The sequence below is a fragment of the Apus apus genome, chromosome 12 (assembly GCF_020740795.1).
Source record: "Apus apus isolate bApuApu2 chromosome 12, bApuApu2.pri.cur, whole genome shotgun sequence".
Taxonomy (NCBI): Eukaryota; Metazoa; Chordata; class Aves; order Apodiformes; family Apodidae; genus Apus; species Apus apus.
In genome coordinates this window covers 453,002-469,577 of record NC_067293.1, presented here as the reverse complement: position 1 = coordinate 469,577, position 16,576 = coordinate 453,002, and the positions used below count along the sequence as shown (strand labels likewise).

The 16,576-nt window shown below is 63.2% G+C and overlaps 4 protein-coding genes across 7 annotated transcripts; all 4 read right to left on the bottom strand.

The window, feature by feature from the left end:
* Positions 1–909: 909 nt before the first annotated feature.
* Positions 910–2,357, bottom strand: GPR119 (G protein-coupled receptor 119). The gene has a single exon (XM_051630569.1). The coding sequence runs from the start codon at positions 2,355–2,357 to the stop codon at positions 1,329–1,331; it is 1,029 nt and encodes a 342-aa protein (XP_051486529.1). The 3' UTR covers positions 910–1,328.
* Positions 2,358–5,074: 2,717 nt separating this feature from the next.
* SLC25A14 (solute carrier family 25 member 14) lies at positions 5,075–10,463 on the bottom strand. 4 transcript variants are annotated; one of them, XM_051630220.1, is made up of 10 exons: positions 10,387–10,462; positions 10,160–10,307; positions 9,729–9,823; positions 8,976–9,019; positions 8,312–8,397; positions 7,803–7,898; positions 7,510–7,634; positions 6,375–6,510; positions 5,924–6,004; positions 5,075–5,478 (listed from the first exon to the last, which is right to left on the bottom strand). In XM_051630220.1, exons 1-10 carry the CDS (start codon positions 10,443–10,445, stop codon positions 5,437–5,439), a joined length of 912 nt encoding a protein of 303 aa, XP_051486180.1. In that variant the 5' UTR covers positions 10,446–10,462; the 3' UTR covers positions 5,075–5,436. The 4 variants fall into 4 exon arrangements, with proteins under 4 accessions (XP_051486180.1, XP_051486182.1, XP_051486181.1 ...); XM_051630222.1 differs by having other exon boundaries at positions 10,234–10,307; positions 10,382–10,461; XM_051630221.1 differs by lacking the exon at positions 8,976–9,019 and having other exon boundaries at positions 10,382–10,463.
* A 471-nt stretch (positions 10,464–10,934) lies between these two features.
* Positions 10,935–13,302, bottom strand: RBMX2 (RNA binding motif protein X-linked 2; the record flags this gene model as incomplete). Its single annotated transcript, XM_051630568.1, has 6 exons — positions 10,935–11,627; positions 12,364–12,544; positions 12,653–12,782; positions 12,887–12,938; positions 13,023–13,138; positions 13,271–13,302. Coding segments are annotated over 6 exons (951 nt in total), but the record flags the coding sequence as incomplete, so codon positions are not given.
* Positions 13,303–13,614: 312 nt separating this feature from the next.
* Positions 13,615–16,320, bottom strand: RAB33A (RAB33A, member RAS oncogene family). Its single transcript, XM_051630219.1, has 2 exons — positions 15,825–16,320; positions 13,615–14,116 (listed from the first exon to the last, which is right to left on the bottom strand). Exons 1-2 carry the CDS (start codon positions 16,047–16,049, stop codon positions 13,667–13,669), a joined length of 675 nt encoding a protein of 224 aa, XP_051486179.1. The 5' UTR covers positions 16,050–16,320; the 3' UTR covers positions 13,615–13,666.
* Between the last annotated feature and the right edge of the window lie 256 nt (positions 16,321–16,576).

The following is a 16,576-nucleotide window of genomic DNA, read 5'->3' as shown; positions in this document are numbered from 1 at the left end:
TTCTCCAGGAACAGGCAGCAAACAGCTCATGTACACAGATGATGTGGGATTCCCAGCACTGAGTCAGGCTGCAGCCACCTCCTGCCTCGCCCCCCCCCCTGCCTCGCCCCCCCCCTGCCTCGCCCCCCCCCCTGCCTCGCCCACCCCCTGCCTCGCCCACCAGGCCACCCAGGGAGCCAGGCCTGCTCCACAGGGGCCTTCTCTCAGGCTCATTCCATGATGCACAGCTGGGAACAGCATCTGCCCTGTGCTATTTAGTCTCAGGCCTTTCCCAGGTAGAGGTGAATGCCACAGAGAGCCTGTTTGCTTTGTTTTGTTGTTTTTGAAAGGCACTTTTACTTTTGCCTCTTCCTCTAGGATGGGGAAGGCCTCAGGACCAGGGCAGGTGCTGGATGCAGCCTCGAGCCTTCATGTCCACCAGTGGGCAAATGGCAGAGGTGGAAACAGCTGCTGCTTTGTGCCCAGCAACCTCTGTGTCAGATTAGGGTACGTTCTTAGCTAAAAGCCCTCTCAAGGGAAATTTTCTTGCTACATGGATTGAACAGACGTTTTCACAAGCAGCAATTAAATGCCATCACAGCCTCTGGCAGGGTCAGCAGCCTGGCAGTGCCACCGTGCAGCGGGGCTGGCTGCTCCCGTGGGATGACCCCGTGTCCAGGGACCCTCTCAGTCCCAAACCCAGCCGCGGTGGGAGGCAGCATCCCTCCTGCGCGGGTTTTTCCCTGGCTCCGAGGCCGCGGTTCCCGCCGCTCGGGTGGCACAGCTCAGCTGCCGCCGGTTACTCATTAACTCGCTTTACAGCCCAGGCCGAACAGCGCCAGCGCAGCCCCCGCTCCGCTGCCCACCCCGCAGCTGCCAGGGAACACCGGGAGCAGCCCCTCGGTGTCCCCGGTGCCCGGCGGGGGGCTCAGAGCTGCAGCCCTCGCCTCTGCCGGGGGTGGGCACAGACCCCGCCGCCCCCGGGGAGGGTTTGGGAGCGGCCCGGGCTGCAGCTGGAGCCGGGAGGCGGCAGATCCCGGGGCTGGGCAGGGGAAGCCGGGCAGGGATGGGAACCGCACCCTGCGGAGGGAGCGCTGAGCCTGGAGACAGAGGGCTGCGCCGGCTGCGGCTCTGCTGAGCCCCCCACGCAGAACCTGTCGGGTGCCACGGACGTGAGGTTCCGGGTGGCGGGGGCTGGTGCGGAGCAGGCTGGAATTGGGCCAGGCTGATGGCTGGGAATTAGCATCCGGATGGGTCCCGCTCCGTCTGTGATCCCCTCCGGGCCCCGAGCTCACGATGAGGACGCAGGAGATGAGCTGGAAAGCTGGTGACAGCTGCTCCTTGCCGTGTCAGTCCTGGAGCCGCAGGCAGGACACGGTGGGGAGAGGTTTGGTGTCTCTGCCCGGGAAACGGCGCCCGCTCCCCAGCAGGAGGAGGAGGACTCTCCTCTTGACGCCCGCAGCCAGCTGGGAGAGCTGCTCCCGCACGTCCTTCTGCCAGTAGGAGTAGAGCAGCGGGTTGAGGAGGGAGTTGCCGAGCCCCAGCAGCCAGAGGTAGCTCTCGATGACTCTGTAGGGGAAGCACTCCAGGCAGACGGTCTGCACCACGCTGCCGATGAAGAAGGGCAGCCAGGACAGCGTGAAGCAGCCGACGAGCACGGCCACGGTGCGCATGGCCTTGAGGGCGCGGGCTGGGGGGCAGCCCCCCGCCAGCCCCACCCCCCGGATGTGCTGCGCGTGCAGCGAGGCGATCTTCAGCATGTCACAGTAGAGATAGATGAAGAGACAGAGGGCTGGGAAGAAGCCGGCGCAGAAGACGGTGAGCATGTAGGCAGGGTGGAAGACGGCAAAGAAGGAGCACTTCTTCCCCTGGGGAATGTCCCTCTGGAAGGCTGGGGCCAGGACTGGGAGGAAGCCGATGAGGGCAGCAACCAGCCAGAGCCCCACCAGGCGCACCCCGACCCACAGGCCTGTCACCAGCTGGACGTAGTGGAAAGGTCTCCTGATGGCCAGGTGCCTGTCACACGCCACCAGGATCAGGGACAGGACAGAGGCAGCTGAAGAGGAGGTGACAAAAGCCATTCTCAGGACGCAGAAGATCTGGGGAGGATAAAAGGGCTGGGAAAACTCATCCACGACCAGACCCACAACTGTGAAGCCAACCATGGTGTCTGCCACGGCAAGGTTCAGGACAAAGTAGAGGCCCTTGGAGCCGCTCTTGTGGATGAGGCAGAGCAGAGTGATGGCCACCAGCACGTTGGCGGCGATGATGAGCGAGGCCAGCACAGCCAGGACGGCTCCCAGGGCTGGGCTAGCCACGGCTGGCTCCTGCAGGGCACAGCCCCAGGACAGCACATCCCCAACATGATCCTCGGGCATCTCTCACCTGGGGCTTCTCAGCAGGTCCAGCTGGGCAGCGGGCGGTGGGCACAGCCCCGGCAACGGGGGGTCAGCAAAGGCCCTGGGTGAGCAGTGTGGCGCAGGCTGGGAGCAGAGCCTGTGGAGCCGGGAGGGACTGCAGCACTCCCTGTGCCCAAGGAGGTCCCTCCCCTCCAGCCACGTTTCCAGACAACCCTGGAGCAGGGGGGTGAGCAGCGAGTGCCTGGGCAGGAAGCTGCCACGATGGCAGAAGGGGTGGTGGACATCCCCAGGCACGCACCCAGCACAGCCAGCACCCCGCTCTGCCACGGCTGCTGCCAACGGGGAACAAGCAGAGAGAGTTCCCACGTGCCAGGGAACAGCTCGTGGGGCTCCTGCCAGACCTGGGGCAGCCTCTTCCTGCAGGCACCGAGGAACACAGGTCCCTTCTCGAGGCACAGACCTGGTTATCAGGGGGAAAAAGGACTGCAAGAGATGTCTGCTAAAGTAACAGCTGGAGAAAGCGTCTGCCAGCCCGAGAACTTGGCACATCCATGGCAGGGGCAGGTGGGAGACTGAAACACCCTTGGTCAGGGCAGCTGGGAGCCCAGAAAGCCCTCCATGAAACAAAGGAACTGCCAGAACCTCCAGAGGGGCCTCCTAAGCAAGCAGCAGCTGCCCCAGGAGCCGGTGTCCTCTGCCCACTTTTGGATCCCTTTAAAAGTACCTGGCTGCCTCCCCAGGATGAGCCCCTCCAGGAGCTCCCTGTGTGAACTTCCCTCTGGACACACCTGCCTGACTCCAGGCTGTGACGTGGATCATCTCCAATGGGAGACTTCACTGTCACGGACTGACCTCACTCCTGGGAGCAGCTTCGTGAGCTGCACCATAACACTTGGAATGAAATATACACACACGCACATTTGCCACTAACACTAAGAAAAAGAAAAAATCCCACATTCACACACTTGCTTTACTAATCAGTGTATTTACTGTATTAATAGTAACTCGTGACACCAAAATTCCCAGAACCAAAGCCCTGCATCCCTGTGTGCCACAGACTCCTGCAAATCCCCCGCCACAGCCCTCACTCCCATGGGGTGGGTGACCCTCTCCAGCTGTGCCCATGGCTGCTCCAGCCCTCTGCACAAAGTGCCAGGAGCCACCTCTCCTGCCTCCTGAGCTGGAAAAATCTGAGCTGCCAGGAAACGGGGCAGATTCCAGCTTCCCTCTGTCAAACAGTAACCCGAGGAGCACAGGTAGATGGGGGAGGCTGAGAGCGGGGCCAGGGCAGGACCTGGCAGGTGGTGGGGAGGGAAGGTGCAGCAGATACATGGATCGTGGCCACCACGGATGGGGCTGTGGATCAGGGAAGCCCCTTGGGAACAGCCTGGGTCTGCATGGCTAGTGGGAAGGGCTCCATGGCCTCACACCCTTACACCTACTCTGGTGTAAGACTCAGGAAGACATCTGGGGAGTTTTAGTCCTGATGGGCCCCACAGCATGAGATGGAGGGGAGGTCAGAGAAGCAGCAGGATGGGTGGAGAGAAAGCACCAACACAACCAGGAGTTGCTGCCTCCCCGTGAGCACATCTTGCCCTTTCCTGGCCACGGTGCTGGGGTGGCTCCCCAGGACAGGGAGGGAGGAGCTCCCCCCAGCAGCTGCAGAGCGTGGGCAGGACCACGAGAAGCTGTCAGAAGATCAGCCCAGAACTGAACAGCAGCATCCCATGGAACTGTGCAGAAGGAACAGCCCCAGAATGACAGTGACAGAAACACCAAGGAAAACCTGAAGGTGGTGATGAACTGCAGTTAAAATACATCCCCCACAGAGACTCCTATTCATCCATCACTATTTATCTACTTTGTAATATTTAGAAATCCTCTTCAAGAGTGAAGTCAGGGGAGGCACATAAACCTTCTCCCCCTTCTATCCACTCTCCCTGTTTGTAGCAGCTCCTAAGTACAATTTAACTCTGAAAACGACCCTCCCAGCCTGCTGAGCCCTGGCCCTGCAGCAGTGTCTCTCTCTGTTCAGGGCATGATTTAGGTCCAAGAGCTGGTCAGAGTCACTTTCCTCACGCAGGCAGCTGGCACAAGGCAGCTCTGCCTTTGCAAAACCACAGCAAACCATTCCCTCTCCTCTGTCTGGCTGGATCTGGCTGAACATACCTGGTTTGCACAGAAGATCTCAGCACTCCCAGGGAGGACACCCTGCCCTGTGTCACTGGGGACCTTCCCCCATACTAAAGCCACCCCAGAAGGGAGCAGGAACACATAAGCCGTTTGCTTTTTGCAGCCATGCACACATAGAAAAAACAAACAGAAGAGGATGACCAGAGCACTTCACTTTATGCTCTGCTTAGCACAGCCACGTTAGAGCCACACTTGACAACAGTGGGACATCTGGGTTCAGCTTTAAATCACATCACCTTGTTTATACAGCAATATGAGCACAAATAACCCAAGCATAAGGTGAAGACTGAGGTTTTGCAAAACTGAGCTAAGACTGCAACACCATCATTTTCCAACGCTGACAATTCAACTTGAACAAATCAACATTTCTACTGTAATTACTCCTAATGTTTGCTTTTGTATGTACGTATTTGGGAAAAAAGGGATACATATACATATATATCGTGTGCTGAAAATACACTTTCTGTTCTCTCCAAGGGCAGACCCACCATCTGCTCTGGAACATCCCCGCAGTAAATCTGCACTGACACAAACCCAAGCCATCCAGTCAATAAATAATTTAATGAGGTTACAGCTCTGCAAGAAGACACGGCAGCACCCCCAGCCCCTTCCCCGGGCACGGCAGAACACACAGCACAAACACAGCTGCACCAGAAGGCCACTGGGATGCATGGATCTTCACAGAAGATATGGCTGCAGGCCCAGACACTTGTACACCGAGAACACTCGCCTCCACGGGGCAAAACAAGCCAGGCAGCACCTGCCAGCAGGCTCCCCACAGGCTCCAGACCCCGTGCTGCAGGGACCATGCATTTGGGGGAGGAGGAGAGCCCAGACCCACAGGTACCAACACAGGGACGGGGGCAGATGAGGGGCGGGAGCAGCAGAGCTGCGGGGGCTGCGGTCAGAAGGGCAGGCGCTTCAGCTGCTCGTACGTGATAAAAAACTGGAGGGAACGTCAAGGAACTGGGCTGATCCAGCAGGGAGGGCAGCACGGCCAGGCAGGGCAGCCCCACAGCCCCTCTTCCAAGCAGCACCAACTGGTCTGTGCTGGGAGGAGAGCTGCAGGGCGACTGGGAGAGGGAAGAGGCTGCCCTAGGAGCAAACTGGCCCAGGCTCACCTAGACCACTGAGAAAGGGAGGGGGCTCTAGCCCCAGACTTCTTTAAGACTCTCAGTGTTCTCTCCTCTAGACTAAACAGCCCCAGGTCTCTCAGCCTGGACAGGTGTTCCAGTCCCTTCATCATCCTTGGACACAGCAGCTGAACCAGGAATGGCAGCACCTCCAGGAACTCAGGCCAAGCACCCTAGAGGGTGCCTGCTCCGACCTTCACAGCTCAGTTCCCCCACCCACCCATGCCCAGGAAGGACCCCCAGCACACTGAAGGATACGATGATGTTCCAGGGACCAAGCCGAAGCCAGTTGGGCCAGAAACCTTTATAGAGGGCAAAGAAGCCCTCGCTCTTCCACGTCTGGGAGGAGAGAAGAGACAGATCCACTGAGACACAGCAGGTCCCTGCTCTGCCGCCTCCCTAAGACCACGTGTGGGACAAGGGGCCTCCACTGCAGCTGCAGTAACGCAGGCCAGAGGTGCAGCTCCCTTATGTGAAGTGTCACAGCATATGACCCTAATCAAGCTGCACCAGTGACAGAGTTTGGTCCCAGAAGGTTGGGAGGACACTCAAGCTGATGGCAACTTCGGGACAGCGACTGGGCCCTCCTCTGCTTTGAAACACTCCCTGAGCACCACATCCTGTCACTGTGGAATCTGCGCCACCAGTGGTGTGGGTGCTGGACTCTGGCTCCCTGGGGCAGGGACCTGCCCCTCTCCCAGCCCCTTACCTTCACCAGGCCATCCAGAGTACCCTTGTAGAGCTCGGTGCTGCCCACGATCGCCCGCTGGTTCATCATCCGCGTCCGCACCACGTCCACGGGGTTGGAGGCGACGGCCCCCGCCAGCCCACAGGTGAAACTGGAACTAGTCAGACAGCCAAGCGGGAGAGGAACAGCTCTGAGCATGGACATTCTGGCTCAGACACACCCTGACACAAGCACGAGAGAGTATCTCACACTGGATCACATGAAAGGCACCTAACAAAGAGCTCAGTGACCTGTCCCCACCCAGGCAGGAACCACTCGGAGCCCAGAGAGCCAGGGCAAGGGCAACCCATGGCCCTGCTCAGAGCCCCCCAGTGGGTCCCCAGAGGGGCAGCCAGCAACTCCAGTGCTGCCCAGGTGACAGGCCTGCTGGCAGCCTCTGGGCAGAGCACATCCTCCTCCCCAGAGCCAACAGTTCTTCAGGGCAGAGGAGGGAGGAAGACCAAAGGCAGAAGAGGGAGCATGCAGCTGCCAGCCTCCTCCCTCCACGCATGGTGAAGTGCTTGTCACCTTCAGCCCCAGCAGGAAAAACCCAACAGAAGCCCCACAGCACCTCCAGCTACCGTGTGCCATGAGAACAGGGACATGCAAGTGAAAAACAACTTGGGGAGGTGTGTAACCCAGCCCCTGCTCAGAGCAGGCTGACTTGGCCAGCGTCCTCAGGGTCCTGTCAGCTTTGCAAGTCCCTGTTCATCTCACCCAGCTCTTCCAGCAATGGCTCCAAGCTCCGAGTGTCCGTATGGATAAGGGTGAGGATGGGAGCAGCCCCTTCTGGTGCAGGGAGCCACACAGCCCAGCTCCTGCCTTGGCCACACCAGGCACAGACACGGGGCAACAGCATTTCTGGGCAGCAGCTGAAATCAAGCTGACATTCCACATCCCCACAGGATTTCTGCCAGGCTCCTTCTCCAGGGAATCTCTCTGGGAATACCGGCTGGTCACTCTGAGCTGCTCCAGGCCACACAGCAGAGAAGTACAGAGCCTGTTCTCTACAGCTCCAGAGCTCTACGGACAGGTCTCACCCCAAATCCCACCTTGCTCCTCCGCTTCACACCCCCTGCCAAGCCTGGTGAGTGCAGCAGCTGCAGCAAATACTCACACGAAGTGGGCAAAGATGGTGTCCCCCATCAGGCCTGACACAATTAAGTGCTTCTTGGTGATGTCATAGACTGGCAGCTCGACCCCCACCACGATGGCAGCTCTTTGAGCTGTTGGGACAACACCCTGCAGAGCACAAGCATCGGTCACACACTGCTGCCCTGGGACTGCAGCCAGAGCAGCATCACCCTGGGGTCCTCTTGGGGGTCTTTGCTGACAGCCCACCTCGTGTCCTCCTTGCCCCACCCTGTGAGCAGGGCAGCTCCCTGCCTCCCTCCAGCAGCTGGTGCTCACCCTCCAGAGGCCTCGGGTGCCCTCCTGCTGGTAGATGTCGATGAAGCTGCCGATCATCCCACCCTGGAACAGACTGCCCTGAGCCTGCATGCGGATCTGCAAGGGAGGGCAGAGTCAAGGGGATGACCTTCGTGCCCACCCAAGAGGGCAGAGACACCAGCTCAGCAGTGAGAGAGAGAACAACAGAGGAACTCAGAGCAGACACCCTGAGAACGCCACAGCAAATGGTGATGGCAGGCAAGGGGCAGGGACAGCAGAGGGGTGGAAGCAGAGGGCAAAACTCAGAGGGAAAAACCCAGCCAAGCCAGAGCAGCGATGGGCAAGGCTTTTCCCCTCTGAGAAGGTTGATCTACTCAGGGAGAAGCATGGGACATTTCTCCAGGCTCTCTCTGCTCACAGCAGAGACCCCAGCAAATGCCACAGCAGGGAAGGGAGGGGAGCAGGCTGTCCCCACCGGGCTCTGGTGATGCCCTGTCACAGGCAGGACACTGGTCACACACACATCTTACCTTCAGCACGTCTGTGGGGTTGGCAAGTGCAGAGGAGATCACCCCCGAGACCACGCCACAGATGACATTGATGAGCAACGTTTCATCTGCAACCAAGAGCAGAGTCAGAGGTGGTGCAGGGGTCACACAGGCTCTGGGTAGGGCAGAGCAGCTCAGGTCAAACCCCAGGGCAAGGCTGTCCCCACAGAGGTGCCAGCTGCCCTCAGCTCACAGCAGAGCTGTCCCCATGGCTTCTGGGGACCCAAAGCAGCAGCTGAAGCACTCAGCAAGGTGCCCTCAGAGAGACACGGGTCTTGCTGGCCAGCCCAGCTGATCAGACGAGGGGAAGGGCTGTGATATGAGACAATTTTGAACGATTATCTGAGATTTCAGTGTCCAGTGGTGCATTTCTCATGATGGAGAGAAGCCAAGAGAGAGAGAGAGAGAGAGACAACCCAGTGCTGCTCAAGGCAACGTGACACCCATTGGTTTTGATCTGGAGCCCCAGCTGGGCCGTGCTCAGAACACGCAGCCACCTCAAGAAGACAGAGAACAGGCAACCCAGGCAGAGAACTGTTAGATGCAATTAGTTCTGGGAGGCAGGGGGATCAACCCAAGGCTTCCAGGCTCGGAATTAGGGTGATGGTTACGTTGGGAAAAGGCACAGCCCTTGGCTGGTACTGACCACAGCACTTCCCCGAGGACACCAGGCCACTGGCTGCCCCAGGCCTGTAGGGAGACAAACATTCAGATGGCAAAACTCAGGGCTGGAAACGCTGCAACGGGACGTGGGGCTGGTGCACGAGGGCAGGACCCACGTGGGGAGGCTGCTCCCGGGGAGGAGCAGCCTGGGAAGGAAAAGCCTGGGAAGGAGCTCTGGCCCCAGTCTTCCCGCTGGCCAGCCCACACTGCCCTCCTGGCTTTCCAGCTCGGAATGGCAGGAGAAGGATATTCCCTCGTGCCACAGCAGGGTTCCAAACCACACGTGCAGGTCACGGTGCCCCTGCAGGCCCTGCTGCTGCTCCCGGGGCAGGAGCCGTGGGGACCCTCGGCAGGCCCTTGTCACCAGAGGTAGCACTGGCAGAGCCAAAGCCAACAGGCTGGGCAGCACAACTCCCAAAGGGCTCAGAGGAGACACTCACTGTGGAGGGCTTCAACCCACGCACCACTGCACGGCTGGGACACGGGGTCTTCCCTGAGACTCATCCAAAAGGAGGGATGAGCGGGGGGCAGCGGGGCTGGTTTGTTGGCTGGGGGGGCCGCCGGGGGCTGCAGGCAGTGCCGAGCACAGCGAGAGCCACGTCTGCGCCCAGCCCTGTCCTCGCTGCTGCTGCACAAGCCCACCCAGCAGGACGGGGCTTCTGTGGGGACCTGCAGCCGGGGAGGGCCGAGAGGGGATGAGCAAAGCCCCAGGGCGCGGGGCCGGCGTGACACCGACCTTCCATGCGATCCACAAAGAGCCGCTTCAGGCTCTGGTAGATCCCGATCTTGATGGTGCCGTAGGACGCCTGTCTCAGCAGCGCCGGGGCGATCCTGAGGGGGGAAAACCAGGCGGCTGCAGGCCCCGGGATTGCCCGCAGCCCCCCGGATTGCCCGCAGCACCCCCGGGCCCGGGCTGTGCCCCCCAGGCCCAGCTCCCCCCCTCGGGAACACCGGGAGCCTGCGGGATGCAGCGGCAGCCGCTCCCCGGCCCTCGGCTCTGCGGGGGGGCGGCTGCGGTGCCTGGCAGGGCGTGCGGGGAGGGGGAGCTGGGGAGGGGGCCCGGGGGGCAGTGGGGGGCCTGGGGCGGGCGGGCAGGGATGGGGACACGCGGAGCGGGGCCGGTGCGGGCGGAGCGCGGTGCCCGGGGGTCCCGCCCCCCCCGCTTACCCCGAGTAGAGGGCGCGGCCGCCCTCCTCCCGGCAGATGCGGAACAGCGCGTGGAACATGCCGCGGTACCGCACCTCGCGGAACCGCGCATCGCCGCTCTGGCCCTGCACCTGCAGCCGCGTCTTGGTCAGGTCCACGGGGAAGGTGCCTGCGGGGAGAGCGGCCCTCAGCGCCCCGCGCGGCCCCGCGCGGCCCCCCCGCTGCCCCCCGACACCCCCTCACCGAACTCGGCCACGATGGAGGCGAGCCCGCCGTAGACGAAGGGTTTCCAGTTCAGCGCGGACATGGCATGGCGGGGCGGGGCGGGGCGGGGCGGGCGCACCGGGGCGCACCGGAAGCGCGGGGGCGGGCGGGGCGGGGACAGCGCCCCCTGGCGGCCCCGCCGCACCGGGACCCGCCCCCCCGCGGTCCCCCCGGCCCCCGCAAACGCGCTCCTGCCCAGCCCTCAGGGCCCGTCCCCGCTGCTGCGGGGTGAAGCCCGCCTCTGCCCCCCGAGGGGGTACAGCATCCCCAGGGCCCCCATACCGGGGGTACCTCCCCCCGCGCCCCTCTATGGGGGGTACAGCACCCCCAGGGCCCCCACTCCTGAGCTGGGGAAGCTAGAGGAGAACCTGGAACCATCACACATCCAGTCAGGAGTTGTTATTTTTTGTGGCTCGATGCAGACCCCCCTCCCCACGCCCCCCATCCCCCACCGGTGAGGTTGGGGTTCCCTTGGGAAGACAAATGCAGCCCGGTCCCGTTCCCAGATGGAAACTTCTGCTTCACGGGTCACTTTTAGTACAAACACGGTTTTATTTAAACCAAAACACACAGCACGTGCCCCTGACGCAGCCAGGCAGTGCTGGGGTCCATCACGCAGCCAGGAGAGGCACCGGGGGCTCCGGACCCAAATCCAGCTCCTGAGGTGACAGGACACCCCCCAGTCCCTCCCTGCAGCAGGAGAGGGGGGCACCCCGCTGGGATTTTGGGGAGAGAGAGCAGACCAGCCACCCTCCCACACCACAGCATCCCAGGAAGTCCAAGGCTCAGTGGTGGCTGGAGCCCCGGGCAGAGCCCCGCTCCCCGTGCCGGGAATGGGGCTCCCTGGCCCCGCGCTCCCGGGATCTGCCTCCCTCGGGACCCTCTTCCCGCCGGCTGCTGTGCCCCTCGCCCCTCCTGCTGCCCTCCTCCCGCTTCTCCCTCTCCTCCCACCAACTGCTGTGTGCCCTCTGCTCCTGGCTTCTCTTTTCCCCTCTCCTCTCCGACGGCCTCTGGTGCCTCCGCTCCTCCTCTTCCCACTGTGTCCTGCTCCCAGGCTTCCTCTCGGAGCCCTTCCCGGGCGGGTGGCTCCCGCTGGCGTAGCGCTCGTACCCGGGGTCCTCCTTCTCCTTCTTGATCCTGACCCTGGGTGGCTCCTCCTCGGGGGGCGGTGCTCTCCTCACAGCCTGCGAGCCCTTGGGCCACTCCTCCCTGCTCCTCTCCTGATCTGGAAGAGAAGATCCATCTTCTGGGATGGACAGTCCCAGAGGATCACTCCAGCCCGCCTGCTCTGCCCCACACCACGCTGGCCTTCCAATCCCGCCTGGTCCCGTGCCTGGCCCCTCTGCTCCCTTGGGATGTGCTCTACATCCTTCTGTTTTCTTCTGGAGGTCGTGGAGCCACAAGCCCTGCTGCCTCCGCAGGGAACAGGAGGTGTTCAGGCACTCGGATGGTTTCACTTCTGCTGCATTTTTACATCTACTTCCGTGGAACGGTTTAGGTTAGAAGGGACCTTTAAAGGCCACCCAGTCCAAACCTGGCTGTGGCACCAGCTTCCAGCAATGGAATCTCATCTAGATCCGCGGGGTTTATGTTCTAATCAATTTATCAGCCACGTAACAGTCATTCCATCCACCTGCAGTGCTGCACTGCCACAGCAGCAGCAGCCAGATGTTCAGATGAAGTGGTGCCCAGATGTTCAGATGCTTTTCCTCAGCCTTCCCAGCTCCCCCCCTGCAGTGACCCAGGACAAGTGCTGGAATTGCCTGCAAGACCCATCCCTTTGGAGGCAGGGGAGGATGCTCACGGACAAGGCTGAAGCCAGGGGCTCAGACACCCCTCAGGAGGGCACAGACCCAAGCCCAGGCACTCATGCTGTTCCCCAAAGCACCCCCATCCGTGGTGTCCCCCCGAGCAAAGGGCCCTGCCCAGGCTTCCAGCTGGGGGCCAGGAACACATCTCACCTTTCTGCTTTTTTACAGGCACATCCTCATCTTCTGACTGGGACTCAGACGAGGTATGAGGTGGCGTTTTAACCCCACAGCCCTTTTCGTGGAGGGCTTTGGTGACATCGTCTAGGTCATCGGAGTCCTTGGGGGGCCGGTAGTTGGCCACGTGGTCCACCCGGATGGTCCTTCCCTTGATCTAGGAGAGGAGCCACAACGTGAGCCAGGGCACTGCCCAGACCCCCGCGCTGCCGGGGCCCCCCGGGAGCTGGGACAGGCAGGGCCGCGTCCCCGGCCACCCCCTCACCTTGATCCCGTTGAAGTTGTCAACAGCCAGCACGGTGCTCCGCTGGTCCTCATAGCACAGGAAGCAGAAGCCTTTGGACTTCCCGGTCTTCTTGTCCCGCACCAGGTTGATGTTGACGACCTCCCCGTACCTGGAACACGCTCTGAGCACCCGCGGCAGCGCCCGGGGGGCTGCGGGGGCTGCGTCTGCGGGGGCTGCGGGGGCTGCGGGGGCTGCGGGGGCTGCGGCACTTACTGCGAGAACACGCAAATGACATCGCCCTCCGTCAGCTCGTAGGGCAGCCCGCCTGCGGGGAGAGGGAGAGAAGGAGCGGGCGCTGCGGGCGCTGCGGCCCCGCCCGGCCCCGCCGCCCCCTCCGGGCGCCTCGTACCGATGAAGATCCAGGCGCTGTCCTTGTACTCCGCGTGCCACGACACCGCCTCCTGCACGCCCAGCTCCGCCTCCCGCGCGTTCAGCTCGTTGATCAGCTTCACCTTGGTCAGGGGGCTGCGGGCGAGGGCAGCGTCAGCGCCGGGGCGGGAGCGGCAGGACCTGCCCCGCACCCCGCGCCCCGCACCCCGCGCCCCGCACCCCGCGCCCCGCACCCCGCGCCCCGCACCCCGCGCCCCGCACACCTACTTCATGATGGCGGCGGCGCGCACTGCGCCCGCGCGCCCGCCCCGCGCGCAGCCCCGACCAGCCGAGCGCGGCGCAGCCGAGCCGAGCCGAGCCGAGCCGAGCCGAGCGCAGCCGGGCCGGGCCGAGCCGAGCCGAGCCGAGCGCAGCCGGGCCGGGCCGAACCGAGCCGAGCCGAGCCGAGCGCAGCCGGGCCGGGCCGAGCCGAGCCGAGCCGAGCCGAGCCGAGCGCAGCCGGGCCGGGCCGGGCCCAGCCGAGCCGAGCGCAGCCGAGCGCAGCCCAGCCGAGCCGAGCCGAGCCGAGCCGAGCCGGGCCGGGCCGGGCCGCGCAAAGCAAGAGGCAGAGCTGAGGGGGCGGCAGACACTTTATTGTGGGGCTGTGGCCGCGGCGGGTCCCGCTCAGCACGGGCAGGTCCTCCCGCCGGCGCCGTGCGCGGGCTCCGGGCGCGGCTGGCCCGGCCGCCCCTCCAGGTCCCGGCAGAGCAGCGAGCGCTGCGCCTTCAGCCGGCAGGCCAGGCACATGAAAATGGCATCCACGTTCTGGCTCTCCTGAGGGTCCTTGGCCGAGGTCTCAAACAACAGCATGTTGTGAGCGTCGGCGAACTTCAGGGCCATGCTGGATGGCACTTGGATCAGGTCTTTCAAGTCACACTTGTTCCCCACCAGCACCCTGGGGACAAGGGGGGGCACGGCGTGCCCGTTGCACTCCTCGATCCACATCTTGAGGTTGGTGAAGGAGGTCATCTTGGTCACGTCGTACACGAAGACGACGGCGTGCACGTTGCGGTAGTAGTGCTCCACCATGCTCTTCCGGAACCTCTCCTGGCCTGCTGTGTCCCACACCTGCACCTGGGGAGCAGAGCAGAGCACACGGCTGGGGGAGCAGCCAGGGGCTGCTGGGGAGGGGCTGCCTGGCTGCTGTGCTGGACTCCCTGCAGGGAGACACGGGAGATCCCTGCGGGGCTGCAGGACACAGGCCAGGCCAGCCCTGCAGGGAGGAGAGATCCCTTATGAGACAAACCTGGATGGATGGATGGATGGATGGATGGATGGATGGATGGATGGATGATGGATGGATGATGGATGGATGAATGAGTCACACTTTGCACCTATGCTGGCAGTGTCCAAGGCTGTAAAGGCCAGTGCAGGTGCTTGTGCAATTCCACCAAGCAAGCCCAGCTCATCTAGTAAGAGAGATCACGTCACCACTTCCATTCACTTTCAAGACTTTGAAGGAGAAATGCCCTGACAGGAACCTTATGAAGTTCAACAAAGAGAAGCACCAGTCCTGCCCCTGGGAAAGAACAATTCCAGGCACCAGGCACACTGTGGACCATCCAGCTGGGAAGTCTCCAACCTTGGACATACTCAAAAGCCATTTGGCTGTGGTCCTGGGCAACTGGCTCAGGGTTGTCCTGCTTCAGCTTTGGGGCTGGTGCAGAAGAGCTCCAGAGGTCCCTTCCAGCCCACACGCTGCTGTTAGCCTGTGACTCTGAGTTCTCATGGCCTTTGTAGGTAACATCTTGAAGCCTGCAGCTGGCAATTTCCAAACAAGTGTCTGGGGTTAATCCAAACTGCCCTGTACCACACCGAGGCAGTGCCTGCCCTTGAGTCTTCAGACTGAAAAAATGCTGGCAAGGAAGAGCTGCTGCTCATTCCTTTCCCTGCCACTTTCTCCCAGGCTGTTCCCTCTGGGCAGAGCAGGAGTGGGAAGATCCCTCTCCCACCTTTCACCTCCCCTCTTGGATGTGTGATGCCAGGAAAAGGCCCATTTGCTGCTCTGCCTCCCACTCCTGCCTGCTGGAGCACAACTAACACCCAAAGGTGGGAGGCCTGGATGTTTCTCAGCCCCTGGCAGGGAGGCAGCCTTGGTGCCAGCCCACTCCCCGCGGCTGCGTGGCCTGGGGTGGAGCCGGGCAAGGCAGGGGAAATGAGCACCTGCCCTCTTCGTGGGGAGAGAAAAATGTCTGTGGGCAGTTTAAAAGCACAGCTAAAGTTCTTACCCACCACCCGCAGCTCTGGTGTCACTGTGGTGAGTCCCTCCAGGTCTGATCCCTGCCAGCACAGCAGCAGTACTTGCCCCCCTGCAGCCAGCTGATCCAGACCCCGCCGGGCAGGCCCCGAGCCACGGCTCTGCTCCGGCCCATCAGCCAGAGCTCCTCGGGCTCGGGCTGCTGCCTTTCTGACAGTTCTCACCCTGCCCTTCCTACAGCAAATCCATCCTGTTCCAGCCCTCCTGCAATGCCCCCTCGGCCGCCTTCCCCAGGAGCAGCCCCAGGCCCACCGCCCGCCCCCCACACCCGGGGGGCACAGGGCTCTTCCCCGGCCCTGCTGCTGCCCAGGGCCCGGCTGGAGCCCACCCTGAGCTCCAGGAGCGTGCGGGGCAGCACAGCAGCCTCCCAGCCCGGCTACCCTGCAGGCCCAAGCAAAGCAGCGATGGTGACACCGCAGCAGTGCCGGGTTCTGGGGACAAGGACTCTTCCCGCTGGAGCCGGGCTGGCAGGACAGCCCCGGGAGGCCCTGGGTGCCGCGCGGGGCGGGGGGTGCCGTGGCCCACCTTGATGCGCTCCCCCTCGATCTCCACCGTCTTCTCGCGGAAGTCCACGCCGATGGTGGCCTCGGTCTTGTCGGGGAAGGTGCCCCCGCAGAAGCGGAAGGTCAGGCAGGTCTTGCCCACGTTGGAGTCCCCGATCACGATGATCTTGAAGATGCGGGTCTGCACGTAGGGCTCCAGGGAGGCCTCGGGGCCCGGCGGCCGCCCGCCCCCTCCGCCCGCCGCCATCGCCTCACCGGCTCATGGGGCCTCGCCGCGCACCGGCTGCGGCACCGGCCCGGGCTCCGGCTGCGGCACCAGCAGGCCCGGGCACCGGCACCGGCTGCGGCACCGGCAGGCCCGGGCTCCGGCACCGGCAGGCACGGCCACCGGCTGCGGCACCGGCTGCGGCACCGGCAGGCACGGGCACCGGCACCGGCTGCGGCACCGGCAGGCCCGGGCTCCGGCACCGGCAGGCACGGCCACCGGCTGCGGCACCGGCTGCGGCACCGGCAGGCCCGGGCTCTGGCACCGGCAGGCACGGCCACCGGCTGCGGCACCGGCCCCGCCCCGCCCGGCGCAGCGCCCCCTGCCGGCCCCGCCGGGCCCCGCGGCGGGGAACCGGAGGAGGCAGCGGCCAGATGGATGTGCCGGGAGCCCCCAGCGGGGGGACAACTGCCCCGGAACACCGGTGTCCCGCCGCCCGGTTCTGAAATGACAGCGACAAAGCAGGAAACGGGTGGAAAGGCCTCAGGGAGCCGACTCAGGGGACTGGG

Excerpts from the sequence above, each read along its gene's own strand:
- RAB33A (XM_051630219.1), bottom strand. The coding sequence starts at position 16,049 with ATGGCGGCGGGCGGAGGGGGCGGGCGGCCGCCGGGCCCCGAGGCCTCC. Across the intron at positions 14,117-15,824 it reads TCGAGGGGGAGCGCATCAAG|GTGCAGGTGTGGGACACAGC; the intron begins GTGGGCCACGGC and ends TCTGCTCCCCAG.
- SLC25A14 (XM_051630220.1), bottom strand. The coding sequence starts at position 10,445 with ATGTCCGCGCTGAACTGGAAACCCTTCGTCTACGGCGGGCTCGCCTCC. Across the intron at positions 9,824-10,159 it reads GGCCGCGCCCTCTACTCGGG|GATCGCCCCGGCGCTGCTGA; the intron begins GTAAGCGGGGGG and ends TTCCCCCCTCAG. Across the intron at positions 6,005-6,374 it reads CTCTGGATGGCCTGGTGAAG|ACGTGGAAGAGCGAGGGCTT; the intron begins GTAAGGGGCTGG and ends CTCTCCTCCCAG.
- GPR119 (XM_051630569.1), bottom strand. The coding sequence starts at position 2,357 with ATGCCCGAGGATCATGTTGGGGATGTGCTGTCCTGGGGCTGTGCCCTG.